The sequence below is a fragment of the Anser cygnoides genome, chromosome Z (genome assembly GCF_040182565.1).
Source record: "Anser cygnoides isolate HZ-2024a breed goose chromosome Z, Taihu_goose_T2T_genome, whole genome shotgun sequence".
Taxonomy (NCBI): Eukaryota; Metazoa; Chordata; class Aves; order Anseriformes; family Anatidae; genus Anser; species Anser cygnoides.
This window is the reverse complement of record NC_089912.1, coordinates 76,121,798-76,138,873: the sequence shown is the minus strand read 5'-3', so window position 1 is coordinate 76,138,873 and position 17,076 is coordinate 76,121,798. Positions and strand designations below refer to the sequence as shown.

The 17,076-nt window shown below is 35.8% G+C and overlaps 1 protein-coding gene across 9 annotated transcripts in view; it reads left to right on the top strand.

Annotated features, from left to right (window-relative positions):
* Nucleotides 1–17,076, top strand: part of ADAMTS6 (ADAM metallopeptidase with thrombospondin type 1 motif 6) — a 160,378-nt gene that overhangs the window by 125,416 nt on the left and 17,886 nt on the right. For 8 of the 9 annotated variants that reach the window (XM_013180568.3, XM_048079505.2, XM_048079500.2 and 5 more), the window contains 3 exons: nt 1,098–1,236; nt 11,830–11,959; nt 14,794–14,998. In XM_013180568.3, coding sequence (XP_013036022.1) covers nt 1,098–1,236; nt 11,830–11,959; nt 14,794–14,998 — 474 coding nt within the window. Of the gene's footprint in view, nt 1–1,097; nt 1,237–1,850; nt 1,940–11,829; nt 11,960–14,793; nt 14,999–17,076 lie in introns of those variants that run through there. The other variant, XM_013180570.3, reaches the window with a different exon arrangement.

The following is a 17,076-nucleotide window of genomic DNA, read 5'->3' as shown; positions in this document are numbered from 1 at the left end:
GCTTGAGCCAGACAGGATGTTTTTCTGTATAGAATGATTGTTGCCTCGATGCTTACATTTTAGTCAATGTTCTTAAGTGTTTGAATCCTGTTTGTTGTTGTTGTTGTTGTTGTTTGTTTGTTTCTTTTGTTTGTTTTACTTTAGCTGTGGATAAACTGGAGAGTTCATATAGAATGAGTTTCATAAAGATTATAGTGCCTTTTCTCATTTGGTCAGTCTCAGTGAGTTTTCAACTGAATCTCTTTTGTCTAATAGTTAGGTAAATATACTTTTACAAAATATAATAGAACGTAGAAGGAGTTGAGAAATAGCTCTTAGATATGTCAGATGCTGCATCTGACACACAAAAAAAGTTTGGTAGATAATCAGACACTAATGTTCAGCAGGTGGTATGTGGAAGTGCACTGCAGTTCAACAGTCATGGTAGATAAAGCACATGGTGATTGTTGCACTTCCATCTATATCACCTACAGTGGTACAGCTGTAGTGATAGTTTTGATATTCCTTTAAAGGAACCACTGCTGCGATTCCATGAGTTTAATGCTGCTAGCTAATGCATTAGGAAAAAACAGTAACCTCAGCAACAGTCTGTTTCTCTGTTACTATTTTTATGATTATTAGTCACTAGAAGTATTAAACAAGGGCAGGGCTTGATTCATAACTACTACATGGGTAGCTCCTTACAAGATTTCAGTGAGAATTGCTGCATGTTTGCATAGCAATGTCTGTAACCTACTTTGACCTCAAGTAATGATTCAGTTACCAAATTCATTTCCATTAATTAATGTATTAATTTATGAAGACTGGCTTTTTAGAACTATTATGTCAAAAATAAAGAAGTGACAAAAGTTGTGAAGTTGTGTCAATGGCTAAAGAAGACAAAGCTCACCTCCTTATACAATAATACTTCTTTTTTTTTTTTATATGCATCTTATAAGTCAGTTCAGATTTATTTGGAAATACCTTACAAAACTACTGTGGCTTCCTTTATTACTTTTTTCCCTTCCACAAGACATAACACATGCCTAGATTAATGTCACTGTAGTTGCCCTCTGCTTGCCTGTTTTAATGGTATAACCAGTTGTTTTCAACTACAGATTCTGCTACAGGAACAAAATTTGGGTATAAGGTATAAATTCAATGTTCCCATCTCTCGCACTGGCAGTGGAGACAATGAAGTTGGCTTTGCGTGGAATCATCTGCCTTGGTCAGAATGTTCTGCCACTTGTGCTGGAGGTAAGACACCAGGCAGTCAAGCTACAGGGTAAACTGAATTTCAAGATACACTTTATTACATAAATATGTAGGTAACTAATTGAAAACATTTCTTTCAGACATACTTCAGACGTTAACTTAGAAAAAGAACATTTATTTTATCACATTGGATTTTGTTGTTTTCAAGTACATTTAATATGTTCAGATCTTCTTGTTAAATACAGTGTATCTTGGCACAGTGTGTCTCTTCTGAGGCTTCTTCTGAGATTCTCTTGAAGCTGGGATGTTTGCTTTTCACAGGAGCTTTCTTGATAAAGGACACCAGAAGTTTTAAGTAAGGAGATTAATAAACCAAGGGGAAATAAGGCAACTATAAATAAAGAGATATGTCTGTGTGTGTGTTTGTAGGTATTCTTCATATATCCTAGTCAGCCCTCCCACCCTCCAGCCACCAAAATTTAGGTTACATACTAGTAGAGTCTCTGTAGGAGGTGATAGCAATTGGATTATACTTCCCAGCCCATAGCAGTATCTGTTGCCTATTGGCAGCGATGGGGGATTTGTAGGTTGTCCCATGTGATTCATCATGGGTGCCTTTTGCCCACAATTTACTATATTCCTAATCCTCCCTCTAGTGGCCACCAATGCAATTCTTTACCTCTGGCTGGGAGAGCAGGACAGTTGGCTTTCTTCAAAGCCAACACCATTGCTGCTGCATGGACTGGTGAGTAGAAGTGCTGTGTGAACAGTATCTATCTTCTCTCTGGAGACTGAATGCATCATCCCCAACATATCTCAATTTCAGAAGAAATGGGAGAGAGCTGTAAATTGATGAAAGAATTTCAGTTTTCTAAAGCACTGTGCACTGACTTTAGCAAGAGGAAGAATTATTTATTTATTTATTTTAAAGAATCTATGGACCAAATATTTGTCCTTTTCCTTTTCTTTCTGGCTACTGGAGGTATTCATGTTTGGAACCATCTTGATTTATCTCTGGTGGATCCTGCTGTGGCTGTTACTAGTTGTTTGCAGTTTAAATACAGCAGTTTGCTTAGCTTATAAGTAAGACACAAAGGATAGTACAAATTCTGTTCTGTGCATCTAAACAGAAAGTCTTGAAACAAAATAGATTACCAAATTTCTTCAATATTTTATTGTTCATTTGTAGTATTCCTTTAATCAAGTGGGTGATAGGTTGCTCTTTTAATTAATATTTTATCATTGGTGAGTCTGGTAGGAAAAGAAAGGTTTTAAAGATGTAGAAGGGAAGGACATAGACCAAAAGTGCTTTTCTTAGAGCAAAAGAAAGTTCCAAGCATCAGAACCTTGCAGGTACTGCAGAATCCTATTTTGATGATAACAATGGGTTAATGATTCTTTTGGTTTGAACATATGGTGTGGTTCTGTGGAGCTGGACTTGATCCTTGTGGGTCTGTTCCAACTCAGGGTATTCTACGATTCTATGATTAACAATTCTTTTGAAGTCACAGGAAAACTTCCACTGATTTAGGCAGTGACAAGATAACATGGATCTTCCATCACATTGGTCATTGTCATTTCAGAGACTCGAAAGTATACAAAGGAAAAAATAATTGGCTCTGAAGAAGTAGGCACTTGTTTAGATAAAAAAAAAAAAGTTTGACATAATTATCTTTTAAAGAAATATATGTGAATCTCTAATAACCTTATACATTTATTATTCATTCGAAACTTTTTTTGGAAGGATTTTCTTCAGTAGCTTACGGTGTTTAAACCAGAGGCATTTCTCTCACTCAGCTTAGCATAAGGATATATTATGATCACTTATTTTCATTGAGATTCTCTGCTTAGGGAATCTGTTTCATTGTAGCCATAACTCAAATTTAAAAAACTATCTGCTTTATCCATATGAATACCTACTATTGTTCCCAATTTATGAAACACTTTCTGCCATGTACCAAACAAAAGAAGACACAATTCTAAAAGGGATCTGAGTAGTGGAAAAAGAAAAGGGAGACAAAAGAGACAGAGAACAACTGGAAAAGCCAGCTAATATAAATACAAAGCATGAGAAATCTCAGAAATTAAACCACTGGATGACTGTTTATTTCTGTAGGATTCATTATGAAGTCCATTATTGCAATTTACCTTTAGAAGAGGAGTTTTTCTCTACATCAAAGGACAACAAAATACTCAGAATTCAAAATAATTTATTACTAAAAGTAAAATTAAAAAAATGACAGTATGTGTGAGGAATATTAGTATGGAAGTTTTTTTTATGAAATTAAAGAAAATTATATATAGTGACTTTGGGACAGACTGTGAACAGGTTAAAGGTATCTACATTTTCCTGCCACTTACAACAGTTGGTGTAGCTGAACTGTAGTGGAAAGACATTAAAGATTTGATAATTATATGATATTCCATCTTGATCCAGGAAAGCTTGTGATGAAGTAGAGCCAGATACACTTTTATGTCAAAGCATAGGCTTTATATCAAAGTTGTAGGCAAATCTAAATTCTTATCAGCACATTTAGCTGCTATCCATCTCTGAATGTCTGTATTCTAATGTTTTGTCTTTTTGTCTAGACATATGTTATGCTTAAAAAAGCTGTCTTAAAAGAATGTCAAATTTGCAAGTTTTTAGAAGCCAGGAAATGATGGAAGGAAGGATGACTGAAATCTTAAATTGTTTTCTGCGGCTGCTCAGTGAAACATGGACCAGCTGAGCAGGGAACATTCTTTGATCCTGAAGCTGTGTCCCAGACTATTGTGGTTCCACTCCATTATACTTAGGTATAGTTCTTTCTAGATCAGACTGACTGTATCTTCATTACACAGCATTTGGCCAAGTCTGGGACTCTTAAGACATAGTTATTACTTGGTATATGTTGTTTTATTCAGAGTATCTAACAAAAAGGCAAGAGCAGGATTTTGGCAGCACTAATATAATTCTGGAGTTTTGTATCTTGCAGAAGTGTCTAGTCTTTGTGATGTCTCTTATTTATAGCCTTTTGAGAGCAGTCCCTGCATTCAGAGATTCCTAGAGCTGCTTGTAGACCTGTCTTGGAGACGAATTACTGGAGCAGTCAAGGGAAGAGAAGCAATTGGTCCTGTCTTATTTAGTGGCTTAAATACCTGTCGGTCTGTGTATGAACCTACAATCTGTAATTAAATGGTAGCATGCTGTTTGTTCCATTGGACTTCTATCTTATGTTCATCTTGTGCTGATGAGTCACTTCTGAATAGTTAAGGCACTTGAACTTTTAATACAGGACCTCTGTTCTCAGTCCTGTTTCAGTTTTGCAGAATAGCAAGACTATGCTGTAAAAGGAATTGCAGGAAGAAGGAGGAGGTTTTTGTGCTTATGAGAACTAAATGCTCTGCTGAAGCTCTGGGTTTCATTCCTGCCTTGCTTGTATGGTTCTTGTGTGATACAGAGCACTCACAGCACACGTTACATCCTTGCTAATTAGCAGTTCATCACTGTCTGGAAATCTGTCTGTATGTATGAAGCATGCCTGAAGTTCATTGCATGAGGTGCGTGTAAAACAAAGTATTCTGAAAACTTATCTGAGCACCTGAAATCAATTGATTCTTTCCACAGTAGAGTCTCTACCTCCACTCCTCCTCTATTCTTTATAGAGAAGTCTAGAAGATAAATTAGCTTGTGAAGAAAGTAGTTAAATACTTAGATTGCATGTAAAAGACAAAAGGAAGTCAATCTTTCTTTCATGAGATTGTAAACTGCGTATTTAGTAGTGTCATTCATGTTAAAAGAGAAAAGAACAGAATGTTCCATAGATGCTCTGCAAGTAAGCATCATATTCTCTACAATAAACTACACAGAAATCATTTCTCCAGAAATCTGAGTTTTATTTTGCTATTTTTTGAGTTTTTCTAAATACAGGTTCTTCAGATTTACCAGGTACCTTAAAGCCTCACCCAGTAACAGACAACTCTTTTCTGGATTCAGGTACTCAGATTTAGGATGAGAATATAATTTCATTCATTTTTATTATCTGCCTCTTAGTGTCTGTTCTTAGGCTTAGGAATTCAGGATTGCAACTTTTCTTTTTGTACACGAGGATGATTATTTTCTGTATTGAAAAACTTCTCTTTTAAATACAAGTTTGTACTGCCTCATCTCGTTCTTCATCCTTAGGAACGTTTTGTAGAAGTGAACTACATGAATTCTCCTTACTAATTTCCCTTTTTCCCTGAAATTGCACTCATAACAGTTCTACTCCAAGTCAAAAGTTTTCAGAAGGAAATTATTTTATCTTGTACAAGTCTTTCTTTAGCTGATAGAAATTAAATTTTCCCCTCAAGCTTTACCAAAGCTTCATCTCATAAAGTGTTTTATTTAGCATATATTAAGTTGCCCTGTTTGAAAGGGAAAGCTTTTATAGGTTAAGATGCAATCTTTTCAGGTTACATAATGGACATGTTGAGTGAGAGAAATAGTACTACCAAGCCCCAGTACTAGCTGTTGCATTTATTAGGACAGCTTGCAGGGTTTTTTTTCTGTTTCAGCCATCTGTTTAGCATAGTGCAAGGGCCTCTGTAAGCTGATGGCAGACTTACACAAGACTATAAAAACATTGTCAGAGAATACAGAATGTACAGTGCAAGTTTATCTGGACAGAAATGAGTGGAACAGGAGAGAGCACAGGTAATTTAGAAAGGATGGATGAATGGATGGATGAACAGGTCCCTGGAATTCAGAAAAATCTAAAGACAGCAACAAAAGATTTTTTTTTAAGGACCTGTTTATTTAACTATTTACAAGAAAATCTGGGAAAGGGAAAACTAGAATACACTGAAGCAGCAAATAAAAGGAGGACTGGAAGGAGAAGAAAAAGGAGCTACAACAGAAAAGGACAAAATATATCACAGGTCATGGAACTGTAGTTTATTTACACTTCTGCCTGTTTTTCTTTATATGATAACTTGTAGCATGTCTGTGACTTTGTCCAAATCTGTAAGTATTCTTAACAAGGAAATGTATTGCTAGTGGTGTTGTTTAAAAAAAATCCAGCAAATGAAGGGAAAAATATCATTCTTTATATTTTTTTTTATTATTTTGGGTATATTAAAAATAAGCTACGGTAAGTGTATATTTTATTTTATTTTATTCCATACTTATTAAAAGCCTATCAGTAAATTGGCAACAAATGACAGCATTTATTATCTGGAGTTTAGTGGCACCCTAAGCATTGATTTTGATTTTGTTTATTCTATGAGAGTTCAACTCCAGATGAGTTAAATATCTCACATACTAGTATTTTTTTAATTAAGTGTTCAGTCAGTGTGTTATTATAAGTAAACTTATTGCTGTCCAGTTTCCTTTGCTGGTGATCACTGTTACAGAATAGTGCCTACTGTTTTTTTGTTTGTTTGTTTGTTTGTTTTTGTTTTTTCATGCCCTCAGATGAATTATGTCTTTGGACAAATAAAATGTACTTGTCCTCATCAAGGAAAATGTAAGTTTGGCTCTGTGATGAACATCTTGTGATCTGATGAGTGAGCTCAGAAAGTATGTCTGGGTTAACCAGCATGCACTAGTTTTTGTGATGCAAGATTCACTATGTGCTGGTACTGGCATCTTTATAATTAACTGTTGCAATTGCAAACCACAATTTTGGGGGATTGCTTTTAAAAATAGATATAGCATTTACATGCCTGCAATTTTAATTTAAGAATAAAATGTGCTCCATGTAATTTAAAATTTGGCTGCTGAAAGTCATGCAGACTATTTGTGAATTGAAATCTGCAAAACATCTCAAATCTCTGAAGAATATGGTCACTAAACCACTGGAGTTTTGTTTTCTATTAGAATTGCATTGACCAGTTATGAGGACATTTTATGTTTTTTATTATAAACTATAAATCTGCAGATTTGAAAGCAGAGTGTTTCTGTCTAACCACTTGTAATTATTCCCCCAAGAGTTTCAATGAACTTGTTTAGCTATGCTTTTTAGATTTTGAGAGAGACCATATACTCATAGAGTTGATAATTTAAAAATATTTTTTCAAGTTCCTCAGGGCTTAAGTAAGTTGTAGCTGTTGTCTGGGTAAAAATTGTATTCTAGCTTTTTCCATTTCTTCCTGTTGTTTTGAATTTAGAATCTTAATTGTGTTTCTGAGATACTATTTTAAATAACACCAATTAGACAGTTTCCTTAATCCATACCTATGTTTCTTGTATCACAAATTACATATTGTGTGGCAAGATGATGCAGAACATTTTAAAGCTGAATTGACATATCTGCCTGGCATGGATTAAGAATTCTTCACTGTGTGCGTGAATAGGGGTGAATGCTGTTTTATGAGTGATATGCTTACGTGACCAATGTTCAATAAATTACATGGCTGGTTTAGTTTTGTTTTATTTTATTGAAAACTAAGCACAATGATAGACTGTATCACAGATAGAAATCTGTGAGAAAAGAGGTTGAGTGTGACATGATAGGTCTTGCTTAACTAGTTATATTTATTGTAATAGACAAATTACTTTGTAGACTAAGGAAATGTAGTAGATTCATTTATCTAGACTTTTGTAAGGCTTTTCTTGTCACCTACACCTAATAAAGAATTAGAAAAAATTAGTAGACAAGAGGCACTCTTAAAATGTAAATTACTGGGCCAAATGGCATTGAACCTCATGGGCATCTTAAAGACTTGTCATGTGATTCATCAGATTTCAGTTTTTCTTGTTCTGATGGTAGCAGAAATAAGAATGAAAGCTCTGATGAAACTGCCTGATAATGCAGTGCTAGAAGACATATGGGGAAGATCAGGATATTATGTTGTATTCACGATCACTGAATAAGGCACTAGTAAAATCTCTGTGGAGTACTGGGCACAGTTTTTATTAATTGGCTGTTAGTGCATCTAGAATGGAAATCAGAGTGTGGTAGTCAAAGGTGTGAATTTCAGAGAAGATAATACGCGTGGGTTTAAGGTGGAGCTTGATCAGTTTATGAAAGGAATTACTTAGAGTGGTTCCCAGAAATACAGAAGGGAGTTACTTCTAGTTGTATGTTGCCATGTGCCAAGCTTATTTAATTAGTAGCATAAGATCTGATTGAATTTAACTCTTTCTTGTAATTAAAGTATTAGCTGCTGAGAATGCTATGGTGGAACATCTCTGAGTGAATTGTAAATATCTTTGATACCTGATGGATGAGTGTCTGAAAAAGAGTATGTGTGTGTTAGTGTTAACACACTGTGTAGTCGGCAGCTGTGGGTAGGCATGTCCTTCAGGAGGACCTTGAGTGCCCCCCATGCACTTTTGAGTTGTTCCACAACTCCAAATGGACTAACTGTCTAGCAAAATAGAACTTTCCTAATATGTACAGCACCTAAATTGAAAAGTAGCGGAGGTTGAAAACTTGCAAAAAATGGTATTTTCTCTTTATCTTGTTCATGTAGATTTGTGCTTGTAAGATACTATTGGAAAACAGTCTGGCAACTTTATGCACAGTGTAGTGGTACCTACAGTTGTCTATGGTGTGGCATCCAAATACATGTAGAAAGAAGGAAAAATGAGACAAGCCAGGTAATTGGTTTACGTGGCTGACCTGTAAGACACTGTTGTGGCTTAACCGACAGGCAGCTAAGCACCACACAGCCCTTCGCTCACCCCCCCACCTCACCTCTCCCTGTCCCACATTGTGATGGGGCAGAGAATCAGCATAAAAAGGTAAAACTCATCAGCAGAGATAAAGGCAGTCTAAAAGAACAGAAAATGAATGGAAAATAATAATTATGATAAAGGAGTAGACAAAGCAAGTGATGCACAGTGCAGTTTCTTACCACCCGCTGACTGATGCCCAGCCAGACCCCGAGAAGCAGCCCTCACCCCAGCCAACACCCTCACTTCATTGTTCACCATGACCCCATATGTTATGGGGTCATGCCTAGTCAGCCTGGGCCAGCTGTCCTGGCTGTGTCTCCTCCCAGCTCTTTGTGCACCCCCAGCCTCCTCACTGGCAGAGCAGCACAAGGAGCTGAAACATCCTTGTCTGAGTGTAAGCAGTGCTCTACAACAACTAAAACATCGGTGTGTTAGCAGCATTATTCTTATCCTAAATCCAAAACACAGCACCGTGCCAGCTACTAGGAAGAAAATTAAATCTCAGCTAAAACCAGGACAGACACACATCTCATATTAATATCTTTTTCATAAATAAATTTCATAAATCTTTCATTAAAATGATAGTGATGTTTATGGATAACCTGAGATGTCTAACATTTGTAACCTGATTGAGAGTGCCTACTTTGGGAAAGTTGTATATAGCTATAATCAAAAAGGAGATCTCTTTCCCCCAGCAGTAAAGCTAAGGCTCTGGATTCAGGGACTGCAGTAGAGAGAACACTCCAGTATTAGGCAGACACCTTTGGTCTCAATATGGTTAATAATTTTGAGGCGAGGCGAGGTGGCATGTGCTTTTGAGAGCTGATGCTCAAAGTTATCACCGGCTAAATAGGCAGCCCATAAGAAGTGAGATGTTTAGTGAAGAGTCTAACTCCTCTCCTTTTTGTCAGGAGCATACACATTTGTGTTGAGGTCACACGTTTTTTTGTGCAGGATCCAGACTGCTGAGTTCTCCTTAGAGTATTTGAATTAACAAGGCTCTATTTTTGTGTGAGTGGTATAACATATATTTTGCAGGATGCAATGACAGTTGTCTATTAAGTAGCAATTCCCAGTTTCAGAATGAGGAGATATCAACTGGGACTACATCTCCAGAAAAGTACTCTAGCTGTGTGCCAAAGAATAGTCAAAAAATCCAAAAAGGTAGGGAAAAGGAAGATTTTTTAAACAAGCATTCCGGGCCATGGTATAGCCAGGGATGCAAGACTCATGGGTCCAGTGTCAAGAAGACAAGAAAGGGACTAGCAAATGAGACATTCATCTAGCACAGGCAGGTCTTGCTCTCAAGATGGTTTCTACATTTTACATTAGACTGTGATTGGACAATGACAGAAATAACCCAAGGTTTAGAAACTGCAGACTTGCCATTTAGCTGACTAAATTAACCGCTGTCACAGAAGTACTGTATGCTCAAACTTACTGCTCCTGGATCTGTGGCTTCATGAAAGAGTGCATGCCATCTTCAAGACTATTGTGAAAAATGAGGTTTCTATTCTCCACGTTCTTTCTACATAACATCAGAGAGACGTATGTCTCACATCCTGTATGTCTCATAACGTCAAAGAGACAATGCTTCTGTACATAGACTGGGAGACTTCTGTTTGTAGCCAAGCAGTGTGCTTTGTGGGCCAAACTTCGGGTATCTCCAGGTTAGGCTTGACTTACTTGGAAATAAATACCTAAGTTCCATATAGGTCTAATGTTAGGAACCAAAGATTTGGTTCTTGTCCATAATGGATAACCAAAAAAAAAAAAAAAAAAAAAAAAAAATTGAAAGGTAAGTGGGCTGTTTAGTGTCTGAAAACCACATTTATGTAATTAATCTTATTACCATACATATCTATCCCCTATAAAATGCTTGTCTTAAAAAGAGACAAGGCTGTAAAGTAAGTTGGCACATATTTGAAGCCAGGATGTTTTAATCCCTATTTATTTGTATGCATTTCAGATTTTGGAAAAAGTTAAGTAATTGCTTCTGTGTTAAAGAAAGTTTTAGGGCTTTTTTCAACTTGTATTGTACAAATAATCCTGTTATTTCAGTACTATGACCACTTGTGTTCAATAAGAACTGAATATGAATTGCAGATCCACAGTTGTATTATGCTAGCAAACATACGGCTTGTTCTAAAAACAGAGAAGGCCACGTGTACCACTGTTTTCAGCAATGCTTGGAGCTGCATTGTTATCATATATCAATGGTTCTTTAATGGCTTTCTTTAGATTCTGTTTTGTAAAAAGTAGAAAATCAGCTTAAAGTGTTACCTTGCAATGCTGTCTTGACAATGGTATGCCATTATTTTTTGTAAATTTTTTTATTTTTGTAAATAATATTATTTTTGTATTATTTTTGTAAATAATAATCAATTCTGAACAGCCTGTTGATGGTTAACATAATGAAAGAGGAGCTGGGAGTGCCAGACAAAATGAGCATTCACAAAGACAAACTTCATCTTTCAGAATGAATAATACTTCTATTATTTTAATGAAGAAAATGTTTGTAGGACGACACACATAAAAATGCAAAACTGTATCCCAGTATTGCTGTCTTATTTTAAACCAGAGCACATAAACAATAATTCTGCAGTGAAGGGTGACCACATTCTATTTGGTGATATTTTCTTTGGAAATCAGAGTGTCTTTTACCAAGATGGGAGGTTAGATGGAAATGGATTATTTTTTTTTTCCAATATACAAATAAAAACAATCTGTTAGTAAATCTATAAATATATTCCCTTTGTTTTCAAACACAACAGCAATTTAAGATCCTCTCTCAACGGGGTGGCCTAAAATTAAAAGAAAATGAAAGATTTTGTGTGGTCAGGAGCATTCAGTCAGTTGGAATTCACATCTTTGAAGCATTCAACCAGTCAAAGAGGGATAGCAGGGTTAATAATCAACAGGTGAAATATACTTTTATTCAACAAGCAGAAGAGTAAGACTGATTAATTAATGGTGTTTAATTTCATCCTAAGGTGTGCAGAAACAAGAGGTGGTGTGTAAAAGACTGGATGACAACTCCATTGTACAAAACAATTACTGTGACCCTGACAGTAAGCCTCCAGAAAACCAAAGAGCCTGCAACACTGAGCCTTGCCCACCTGAGTAAGTCAGTTATCACTAAGATGGATCTGTTTTGCGTAGATGGAAAAGCCTTCGTAATATATAGTAAATCCTGTTGACCAAGTATGCTTAAAATTCTGATCTAGCATTAGAGATCTGTCCTACCAGAGACGCTATTTGTTTTTGGGTTTTGGTTATGGTTTCTTGTTCCTCTGGAATCAGTTGTGAAAGAAACATAATTCATCCTAGAAGAGGTCTGATCTGACTGAAAAACTGGCATTCAAACTACACAAAGCAACACAGACACTGTAAGTAAAAAGATACTGGCAAAGCAGTTTCTGAAGATGGAGGTGTCAGGTGTGGTGCCTAATGCTCAGAACAGAACTGGAGAACATTCTGACACTAATGACAGAAGAATCTTGAGGTGAGGGGAGACTTACTTTCCCGTTATACTAAATGTTTACCCTATTTTTAGGTATATTACTTTAAAATTTGTGTTGAAGCGTTCAAATTGGAAATGGTAAACCTAGAAACTGCTTAGTAGACAAACCATTTGCTGGTAATAGTTATGTCAAACAACTTTGTCTTCTTCAGGATTCTCAGCATTATACGGTAATACTGTGTGCCTTTAGGATTAGGTGCATACTTGGCTAAGTCTATTTTGTTTTATATTTAAGGGTATCTGTTTGCTATATATTGACAAGATAATTAAAAACACAGCAGCTCATTTGGTCAAAAATAAAATTTGGCAAGAACCTATAGCATACAACAAAAATTGTTTAGAGACAGCTGTGATATTTTGCACTGGAAAATAATTTCAGCATTTGCACAACAGTTCCCTTCTGAGATAAAAAAAAAATGAGAGATACATTATATCAATTGTATTGTTGTATCAGGGCTCGTTCATTCTCAAGCTCTGGTTAGCTTAAGTTCAGTGATATTCTGTACACACAGTTTAACTGGGTGTGAAAATCATTAATGCTGATTAGCGTAGATATCATAAAATAAGGAAATACTGCAGTCTCTTCTATATGTCTATTACAAACTGTATGTCCCCACAGTCTATCTGTAAATATGTGCTTATCCTGCACGTATGCTGCTTGTATAACACTGTTTAGTGTGGCTGTAAGTGCGGTAACTGAACTCTCACACCATGTACCTGAAAACAGAACTTGGGAAGTGGTCATGTTTTGTCAGTTCCTTTTTACCAAACAAATTCCTTTCCTTTCCTTTGTGTGATTTAACAGTTAAAAAATTAGCACTTCCAAAATTAGTGATAATATAGTTACTCTAACATACATTTTTTTGTTATTGGTTTGCTTTTTAAATGTCAGTTCAAAAACAAAACAAAACAAAAAAAGAAACCACAAGGCAGGATGATTCTAGATTATACATTCAGTACAGCAGGGAAATCAATGAACATGATGAACATGATAAAAACCAACTCATCAATGTTCAGAAAGTGGGTAGTAAGTCGTATATAAGCATATACGTCAGAATACGTCATAATATGTCAGAACAGCTGATCCCATATCTGTCTTCACCCTGATGGTCCCCACAGGGTGAATACAAAGTGCCAAACTCCTAAGAAAGTGTTCTTGATTCCTTAACTTTGCAAGGACGTTGTTCAAATACTGTCTTTTGAGATAGTTGCCCTGAGAAGTTTGACCATTTTGGCTGGAAGATCTATCAATCAATAAGGCTTACTCTTTAAATGGAGTAGCCAGATATTTCCTGTTCTTAATTAATACAATTCTGATTTTCTTCTGGTGATTACCAAAAACTATGAAAGTGAAAAGACCTATGTTACTCCTCATAGTGAATGCCAGTTACATTATGTTTGAGGCTTCTGAACAGCAGCAAAGACTGTTTGTTCACATTGCAATAAGTGATACCTAAAATTTCAGATTTTAAGAAAGGATACAGGACTATTTCTGGATCTTACGGGCTGTTTCATAGTTCTCTTCCTAAAAGGTGAACAGTGCTGTGTTGTGATAGAGTATAAACATAAAAGGTAGCTGAGAATACAGTTGAGCAAATCATAGTATCAACTAAGAATTAACAATACAGCCTCTCCAAAGTTCCGAAGAGCTTCTAATTCTCCCTGGCACGGTAAAAGCATAAGTTTTTTGAGAACCACAAATTAATTCTCCTTCACTGGGATAATGACAGAATATGGCATATGTTTGAATCTGTCTTACTGGGCTCAAAATTAGCAGAAGAAAAATTGTTTCGTTGATTCAGGTTCATAATAGAATACATTCTGTAACACAACATACAGCAGCAAATACTTTTGTCTGAGGCTTCAGACAATGACATCTTACAAGGCAACTCCAAGCATACATCCAGGAACTGACATACTTGGCATTTTTGGCATGTTGACAACATGTTATAGCATTCATAATTAACTCTCAGACTGATTCTGAGATGAAATTTCATTTTGTTGCAATGATATGAGAAAGGCAAACATCTAGGCTTATAACATATTCTTTAACCTACAGCAGTGGTTCCCAAACATTTCCAATTGCAAACCACTTTCAGATGGGTAATGTCATGCATGTCCAGTGCAAATCTGCTTGAGTAACTGAAGTTTTGTCAGGATCAACTGTCCTTTCTAACTACTGTAGTCTAGGTTGGAAATTGCAGCTCTAGAAAAATATGTAGTATTATTATTGGAAGATATGATTGCAGTGAGGCATAAATTAAAAAATTCAATGAAAAGGCCTATAGTTTTCTACTTTATTTCACTCTGAATAGATGTATTGTTAACAATGATTAAGTTTTAGTAATTTAAACTATTTGGATTATGGGTTTGTGCAATTATCTAATCCATTTCTGATGTGTGTTAATAGAATTTCCTAACTTTTTCTATCCAGATGGTTTATAGGAGATTGGTCAGAATGCAGTAAGACCTGTGATGGAGGAATGCGTTCACGAACAGTTCTCTGCATCAGAAAGATTGGACCTTCTGAGGAAGAGACACTGGACAATACCAACTGCTTAACACACCGGCCTATTGAAAAAGAGCCGTGTAACAATCAGTCCTGTCCCCCACAGTGGGTCGCTTTGGACTGGTCAGAAGTAAGGAAATTTTGCTATGTTAGCTCAATAAGACAAGAGCTCTGACCACTGAATATTGGTACATTTCCTACTGCTGCTCAAAATGTAAAGTATTCATGAAAAATTCAAAACCTGATTGATTTGGATTGTTGAAGCAGTCTTTGTCATTCATATTTCTTTCTTCTTTTCTTCTGTGTTGTCAGTTCTGTTGTTCTGTCAAACGATTATGACCTGTTGTTATTAATCATAATAGAAAAATAGTAAAATATGAAATAGAATAGTAAAGTAATAAAAAATAAAAACTAGATTAGCTTTCAGTATCAGATCTTAAGGAAAAAGTCAGTTTGCATCTCCATTGTTTCTTGAATGGGAAAATAGCTGGAGAGGAGTTGATGGGATTACACTATCAAAAGCCAGAGTAAACTGCAAGATTTTTTTTCTGAAGGAGCCATGCTCATGTAAAGCATCACCTTTTTTAGCAACATGCCTTAAGAGGCAGACCTGAAAATTGGTATTCTCTTTACTGAAGAAAGCATCTTTTGTTAAATATGGTGATTTCTGTTACAGCATAAGTCCTTATAGTGATTCAAGTATTAAACCTGAAGGATGTTAACCAGTGCAGCTGAAAGAAGACAGATTGATCTGTGATACATTTGAGTGGTACTCCATCACATGCAAATCACAATGCAAAAATGGCTGTATATTTTTTCAGATCCTTCTATCCTGGACTCTTTTATCACCCCTCTCATTATCTCAATGTAGCCTTTGTAATACTTACAAGGAAGGTTTTCCTGTCTGTGGCCCTTCTGTCAAATGCAGCAATATAATATAATTACTTTCATAAACGGATTAAACTGTGTTTTAAAAATAGCTAATTTGGAGCTGTCATATTGCTTCTTGGAAAATTATTCCTGAATTTTACTCCTTGGATTGCAAGAAATGTTCCAATTCCATACCAGTTTGTACATGTTTGCTTTTGTTATCTGAAACAAACCCTACTTCTTTTCCAGCTATTATTCATGAGAAAGGAATTAACCCTGATCACATTTTGCTTTCATGTTTCAGTTTGAAGTCTATATATATATTTCTATATATTATCCCAAAGGCAATTTTGTATGTGCCTTGTTCTTTTGTTTCCTGCCTCTACTGAAAATAACTATAACATATGGTGTATTGGTATACCTTTTTCTGTTCCACAAACATCACATAATGATTACTTAAGCTCTTACATTCTGTTAGTACATCCATAACTTTATCCTCTTTTTCTTTTTCATTTCAGTTAGTGATTTACCAGTTTAAATAGAGATTCTTGTTTGTTTGTTTGTTTGTTTTAAGGGTTCTCTTGTATTTCATACTGCCAAATTTCACTTCATTTCAGTTATTCTTGTCTTCAAGGTTTCCAGTTCTTTCTTTAAAGCATACCTCTTTAGCACCAAGGTCAGTTAGTTACCTGTGCTAGCTGCTAATTTCAGTAATTTCAGTAACACGACAAATAAAACAACTGTTGTATAAGTAAAGTATAAAGTAAAGTATGAAGTAAACTATAAAGAAATATGAATTAGATCCAGTCCCATGGCTGATCCTAGAAGGTCTTTGCAGGTAGCATCTCTCAAACACCATTGAGGATGACCACTTTACTGAAGCCCAGAGGTTAGAAATCTTATGCTTCCTCTTTCTGAAAAAAAAAAAAAAAAAAAAACCGAAAGAAGATTGTTGGAGTAAACTGGAATAATCTATCAATGATAAACCCATGATTCGTTGTATCCTGTTTCCTGTATATTTGCTTGTCTTTAAACAGTTTTTCATTCAAAAGAAATTATAAAGCACTCTAAACAATCAGGAAGGTTAATGTGCTTGTGATTGCACAGATCTCTTCTGTCCACGGATAGTTTTATCTCCAAAAATCATTACAAATTCAAAGCACAAAGAAGAAGGCCTACTAACCTTGCTCTGAGTGGCCGTACCAGTAGTACAGATCAGCTCTTGCCATAATTTTTTAATACAGGTTCACAGAATCACAGAACAGTTGAAATGGGAAGGGACCTCTGGAGGTCATCTTGTCCAACTGTCCTGCTCAAGCAGAGGCACCTAGAGTCAGT